Source organism: Engraulis encrasicolus, chromosome 2 (assembly GCF_034702125.1).
Source record: "Engraulis encrasicolus isolate BLACKSEA-1 chromosome 2, IST_EnEncr_1.0, whole genome shotgun sequence".
NCBI classification, from domain to species: Eukaryota; Metazoa; Chordata; class Actinopteri; order Clupeiformes; family Engraulidae; genus Engraulis; species Engraulis encrasicolus.
Window position 1 is genome coordinate 45093397 of NC_085858.1, and position 7500 is coordinate 45100896.

Sequence of the window (7500 nt, forward strand, 5' to 3'; positions counted from 1 at the left end):
ACACGTGTGCACGTACGCACACAAGCCTGCACGCATGCACGCGCACACGCACACACACACACACACACACACACACACACACACACACACACACACACACACTCAACCAGCATTAAAACAACCTACTTTAAAAGAGACATAAACAGACCTAGTATCTACAAACACTGCGTCCTGAATTTCAAGTCTTGATAATGCCCAGGCAGCGGTGGATTAATGGCAACCCTCGACTCTGGGTATGTCTACTGTGTGTGAGTGTGGCACACCTCGTCCGTACAGGATTAAAGTGTATATTATATTCATCATACAGAATGTGTGCTGTACGTGTGGCCCAACTCCTCCACGTGAATATACAGTGCCCTCCATAATTATTGGCACCCCTGGTTGAGATGTGTTAAAAGCCTTAAAATAAATTCAGTGTTTATTGCAGAAGAATACTGTCACACTGAAAATTGTAGGAAAATGTAGCCTTCAACTCAAATGAATTGTAAGAAAATAAAAAAAATCCCTGACTAAAAAAGAATTATTTTTCATTAAATCACCTGTTCCACAATTATTGGCACCCTTAACAATTCCCAGGAAATAAATATAATTGAAGCATTTTTGTCATTTCTACAGTAGTTTACAAAGTTTACCAGAGTATGTAGGAACATTTAATTAGTAATTCATCACTTCCTGTTTCCCTGGGGTATAAATATGACGTGACACCGAGGCCATTTCTCTTATCCACTCTTCAACATGGGAAAGACAAAGGAACACAGCATACAAGTGAGGTAGATGTGCGTCGACCTTCACAGGTCAGGCAGAGGCTACAAGAAGATTGCCACTCAACTGCAGCTGCCCATATCCACTGTGAGAGGAATAATTAAGAAGTTCAAAACAACTGGAACAGTGGTAAACAAGCCTGGACGAGGACCCAAGTTTATTTTGCCACCACGCACAGTGAGGAGGATGGTAAGAGAAATCAAAAGATCTCCAAAGCTCACTGTTACAGAATTACAACAAATGGTAGCATCCTGGGGTCACAAAGTCTCCAAATCAACCATCAGGCGCTGTCTACACGCCAACAAGCTGTTTGGGAGTCATGCGCGGAGAAAACCTTTCCTCACTCACAATCATAAACGCAAGCGTCTGGAGTTCGCCAAGCGGTATTGGGGCTTCAACTGGGACCGTGTGCTTTGGTCAGATGAGACCAAGATTGAGCTTTTTGGCAACAAACACTCTAAGTGGGTCTGGCGTACCACGAAAGATGCGCATGCTGAAAAGCACCTCATACCCACTGTGAAGTATGGGGGTGGGTCAGTGATGCTGTGGGGCTGTTTCGCTTCCAAAGGCCCTGGGAACCTTGTTAGGGTGCATGGCATCATGAATGCTTTGAAATACCAGGACATTTTAAATCAAAATCTGTTGCCCTCTGCCCGAAAGCTGAAGCTGGGTCGTCACTGGGTCTTTCAGCAAGACAATGACCCTAAACACATGGCCAAATCTACACAGAAATGGTTCACCAGACACAAAATCAAGCTCCTCCCATGGCCATCTCAGTCCCCTGACCTCAACCCCATTGAGAACCTGTGGGGTGAACTGAAGAGGAGAGTACAGAGGAGAGGACCCAGGTCTCTGGATGATTTAGAGAGATTCTGCAAAGAGGAATGGCTGAAGATCCCTCTTTCTGTCTTTTCCCATCTTGTGAAACATTATAGGAGAAGATTAGGTGCTGTTTTGTTGGCAAAAGGGGGTTGTACAAAATATTAACACCAGGGGTGCTAATAATTGTGACACACATTATTTGATGTCAAATAATTATTTCTTTATGTGGGATTTTTTCCCCACTGAATAAATGCACTTGTATTGAAGGTTGGATTTTTCTCTTTTTTTCCATTAACCCCTTAATGCGCGCCGTACCTCCTGTGGCACGCTGCAATAGTCATTGAAATGTAACTACCACAGCACTACAATACTATGACACAACACAGGCCCTTTAGTAATGCACCACGACTTGGTCATTACCATACTGGTAACAACAAATGTATAAAGCCGCGTCTTAAGGGGTTAAGGTCCCATATTATTTAGAAAAAAAATAAAATAATTGGAAGCTAAAAAAACACATCTCAACCAGGGGTGCCAATAATTATGGAGGGCACTGTATGTGTGTATACTACTACACTAATCGTATGTGTGCTGTGACTGTGGCACACCACCTCCATGTGTGTACTGTATATTGTAAGTGTGGCCCAACTCCATGTGAATGTATGTTTATGTGTATGGGTGTGTATATTATACTTATCAGACTTAACATGTGCTATGAGGGTAACCCAAAGCCTCCATGTAAATATATGTGCTGTATTTACATTAACACCCATACAGTTCAAATACAGACGGCAAATCTGCTTCCCCTCCTGAATAACTTCAATCTTCCTCCGTTCTCTGGCCCCTGAGGGCAGTTACAGTACATTCAAACGATTCCGAATTCCAAATTCCGTATTCCGAATTCAAATGGAATGTTGTCGGTAATAACAAGTTCCGGAATATTACGTTTACAGTACATGTGTAGAACAGTGTTCCGCAACCGGAATATACCCAGAACACGGCCACATTCAGAATTATTAAAGAATTTACATACTCGTATGCCAATCGAATACTGCCACCATCACGTGGAGATAATGCATGCCCATAACCGTGCCATCACACCGCCGGCGTTGAACGCGTAGAAAGCGGCGGAAGTAATTGACTTTGTATGGAAGAGCAGGTGGCAGAAGTGTCAAAAGCTGCAAAAGCGTTTATTGGGCCGAGGGCGTCAAAAAGTGTTAAAATAGAAGTTGAACTTCAGGTTGAAGCGTTTGCCGCGTTCCTGACACTTTCCAGGCAGGAGTCAGCAGCGTTTTAGCTATTTCAGTGCCAGGTGTGTGTCCGCACGGTAATGCTGTAATAGTCCTTGAAAAGGTAACTACCATAGTACTACACTACTATGACACTACTATGACATTACACAGGGCCTTCAGTAATGCACGACAACTTGGTCATTACCATTCTGGTAACAGATTTATAATACCGTGTTGTAACGGATTAATTTGTAATACTCCCTGCAAGACTTGAATACCTTCCTCCTAGGGTCCCTTATCCGAGCCACATAAGCCATGTGATGCATCAGAGGGATTTCAGGCTACTTTTCTATCACCAATGTACTGTACACATATACACACACACACACACACACACACACACACACACACGCACACATGCACGGAGGCGCACATACACACACACACACACACACACACACACACACACACACACACACACACACACACACACACACACACACACACACACACTCACACACACACCCACACACACACACACACACACACACACACACACACACATATACACACACACACACACATGCATGGAGGTGCACACACACACACACACACACACACACACACACACACACACACACACACACACACACACACACTCTCTCTCTCGGTACCTGTACGTTCTGGTTGGGTATCTGTAGGAGCAGGGCCAGGTCTGTGTAGTCGAAGGTGTCGTCGAGGGCCAGCAGGGCCCCGTGCACGCCGCTCTCCGTCAGGTTGTCGGCGTACTCCTTCAGCCCGATGCTCTGCACCCAGCACATCACGCGCTCGTTGGACCACACCATCACGTCTGCACACCGCACCATCGCACCGTCGCACCATGGCACCGCACAGGGGACCATATCGGGAATGGACAGACACAGACACATACACACACACACACACACACACACACACACACACACACACACACACACACACACACACACACACACACACACACACACACACACACACACACACACACACGCACATGTGCAGAGGCGCACACGCACACGAACACGCACATATAAGACTCAAACAGATTCATACAAACATGAGTACAGACAGATATACAGATACACACAGATATACAGATGCATGGGAAGACACACGCGAAGACACACGCACGCACGCACGCACGCACACACACACACACACACACACAAACAAACACACATTAGTATACACAGACACAAACCCATACAGTTTACACCAGAAAGGATGCAGGACACAAACACACATACATTACACACAGTCTGTTAGTTTTTTTTCCTGGCAACAACACAGCAAGTCTCTTATAATACCTTTGCAACCACAGCCAGCTAAAATGCTGTGTAAAAGTCATTATCCAAAAGGTCACGGTAAAGCTTTGGGAAACACTTGCCAGAGCTTGTAATTTTGTTATTATGCTTGGTTTTTTTTGTTCTTTGCTTGCTTCCTTTCCAAGTGCAGACCCAATCTTCTCCATGCTGCAACCCAACCCCACACCCCCCAGACACACTCTGACACACGGGTGGCCTAGTAGCGTCGACAATATCATTTGCAAATGTGTTACCGGTAGAAGCACCACCACCATGTCAGCACATCCTGTAGCGATTCAAAACACCAAACAAATAACAGGGTTCTCCTTACTCCTTGCTCTCCATTGAGTCAATGCCGTTTTTGTGACCTTACACACTCCAGAGATACTTAATCCACTGCAATTCCATTCAAAGTCATTTTTGTTTTTTGTTTGGCCTTTGGTTAGATAGGAAGTGGAAACTTCCTTAATGCACTCCATTCCACAAGGCAAGACATCATTGCATGCCCTTCCTAGCCTGGTCCTGACCATCCCATAATACTACCATTTCATTTCGTAGTGCGGAGCCAAGTCTCTTGGCGGAAGTACATAGGATGGTGCACAAGGCTATGCCATTCCACCAGTGGAACGCTGTAAAACGTAGTCCTTGAAAAGCGAACTACCATAGTACTACACTACTATGACATAACACAGGGCCTTTTTAGTATGCACTACAACTTGGTCATTGCTATTTTGGTAACAGCAAATGTATAACACTGTAAGCCACACTGTAGCAAATTCAGAACACTTTACCGGGTTAAAATTGTAATATTCCCTGCAGTATGGTCAAAAAAAGTACACTTTAAGTATATGGGTTTTTCACCTGGGAAGACTTGGGTCCGTTATCCAAGCCACATAATCCATGTGATGTACTTCGTGAAGTCCTACATACTGTAATGCCATTGCCCTTCATTACAAGGCTTATTATGTACGCTATTCTAAGTGGAAAACCTATGTAGCTTGCTGAACACTTAAACTTGGATAAGTATGCGATCAATTAATTTACTTTTCAGTAGACTTATTATTAGACATTACCAGATTTCATTCACAATTTAGCAAGTTAACATTAAAGGGACACTGTTCAGGAAATGGTCAAAAAAGGTACTGCAGCTATGCTGCTCATTGAAACTGGGCAGCAATTTGATCTTTACATGAAAGTTTACCAAGTAATGAACACATATTTGTTAGTGTGGTCCAAGTACAGTCATTTTTGCAGCAAAAAATGGCTATTTTTGGAAATTCAAAATGGCGGACCATGGAGAAGATCCCCCTTTTCATGTATGAAAAGTACAATTTTTCCAGTCATTGTGAATACTTAGAATTTGATGGTGGTGGTAAGTATTCATGAAAAAGGTAACATTAGTGAATGGGCAATTTTTCCAGTCATTGTGAATACTTAGAATTTGATGGTGGTGGTAAGTATTCATGAAAAATGTAACATTAGTGAATGGGCAGCATGAATTCTGGAAATAAACAACTAAAAATCTCACACAGTGTCCCTTTAAGTTCAAATATACAAAATATTAACAACTTATTTCGTTTTTTTTCTAAAGACCATGTCTCAAAGGGACAGGCTGCCTAGATATAATTTCCCAGCTCTTGCTCCTGCTCTGTGGATGCTACACTATTCAGTAAGGTGCTGTTTCCAAGTAGCATAGTAAGTAGGATATTTTTATATGTGGATATTTTTTTCTCCTGGTTACATTGGTTTTGGCCTTCTGTTTCCACGTAGCATATATTTAAAATCCAGATATTAAAAAGCAGGTTTTAAAAAATATCCTATTTAGGGGCTGAAACGCATTTGTTACAATGGAGTATTTATTTTTATCCACATGTTGTGTTTACACCTAAACAGGAGACAAAAATACGCTGATTAAAAAATATCCTGCTACGTGGAAACAGCACCTAAGTTGGTGTGTTGGTGTGATGTCCAAAGTCGTGTAGCAAGGATGCAGGCATGTTGAAATGTGAGGAAGATTTACATTAGTGCCTACAGTATGGGAGGTTTAATGTCAGTAAATAGCTAGCAAACGGTGCCAAACCATTTTTGTTTACATTAGTAAACAAATGCCTTTGCCTTAGTTTTCCCCCAAATCAATGTGGCTACCACCTGATATGTGAAAAATGCCAAGAATGGCGGAGCGTTCAAGAATGACTGCATTTCAAAACATCCTTGGGACATGATATCGAAATCAGTTAGCTTCAGAAACCAGTTGACCAGAGTTGCTTCAGGTGAATTTGGAATGCCTTCTAACTTCACAAATTACCCTACGTATGTATCTCACTCCTCTCCTCTCAATTAGCAATTGAAGAGTTTTGTTGCAAAGTGGTGTATCCACCATTTTTTAATTACGTTTGCATTTTATTATTGGAAATGATTGTTCAGAAGTCCTATCATCTGTATGTGTGAATTCTTGCCATTCAAATATTTTGGGAACATACTTTTTAAACCTATATAAAATGCATTTCGCAATGCAATTCAATGGAATGCGAAATACAAAAATGTCAATGTCCCAAAATTTTCTAAAATGGATGTACACCGTTTTGCACAGACACTTCAGGACGTGGCCTAGTACTTACCCACTCTACTGCAGGCCTATCTCTCCCTCACAAAACATCCAAGGCCAGTATGGATTGATTGTTTTCTTACTGTAAATGGGGTCACCGGTGGGCCTATTCACTATTTGCTGAAAATACTCAACTACATCATAACGACATTGCTATGACAGTACAGAGAGCCTTAAGTAACAGATTAAGACAAAGCCATTACAATTTTGGTGACAGTAAGGTTAGAACATAGGCTCTGCGCTAAGGGGTTTTAAACAGACCTTGTAAACCTTGTTGACCTTGCAAACGTTAGCAATTATTGCTAATAGGTAATTATTAGAGACATGAGTAGTAACTTAAGTATTAGCAATGAGGAGAAGATGAGAGGATTGGAGACGGGGGGGATTTGAAGGATTGGTGCTGGGAAAGGGACTAAGAGACCAAGAACTAGAGGTGGTTTGAGAAGGGTAAAGAGTATTTACGGGTGTGGTGGACATTGGGGGGGGTTGGAAGTATAGAATGTAGGGGTAGAGTAGGGAATTTAGGGGGTGGTTATGGTGGATTAAGTGACCAGCAACGAAGGGTAGTTTGAGAAGTAAAAAAGAGGACTTAAGGGTGTGGTGAGCATTGGGTAGTGGTGAGAGAAGTGTTGGCTGAGGGAGCGGAAGCTAGGGGATGGGCCGAGACAGGACGGGACGCCACAGCACACCAGACACCATACCCAGGGCCGGATTAAGATGGCCTGGGCCCCCTAGA

At 42.8% G+C, this 7500-nt stretch overlaps 1 protein-coding gene across 1 annotated transcript in view; it reads right to left on the bottom strand.

Annotated features, from left to right (window-relative positions):
- The window catches only part of ppfia3 (PTPRF interacting protein alpha 3), a 91750-nt gene that overhangs the window by 5905 nt on the left and 78345 nt on the right, over positions 1 to 7500 (bottom strand). Inside the window, exon 27 of the mRNA XM_063216222.1 lies at positions 3491 to 3666. Coding sequence (XP_063072292.1) covers positions 3491 to 3666 — 176 coding nt within the window. The remainder of the gene's footprint in view (positions 1 to 3490; positions 3667 to 7500) is intronic.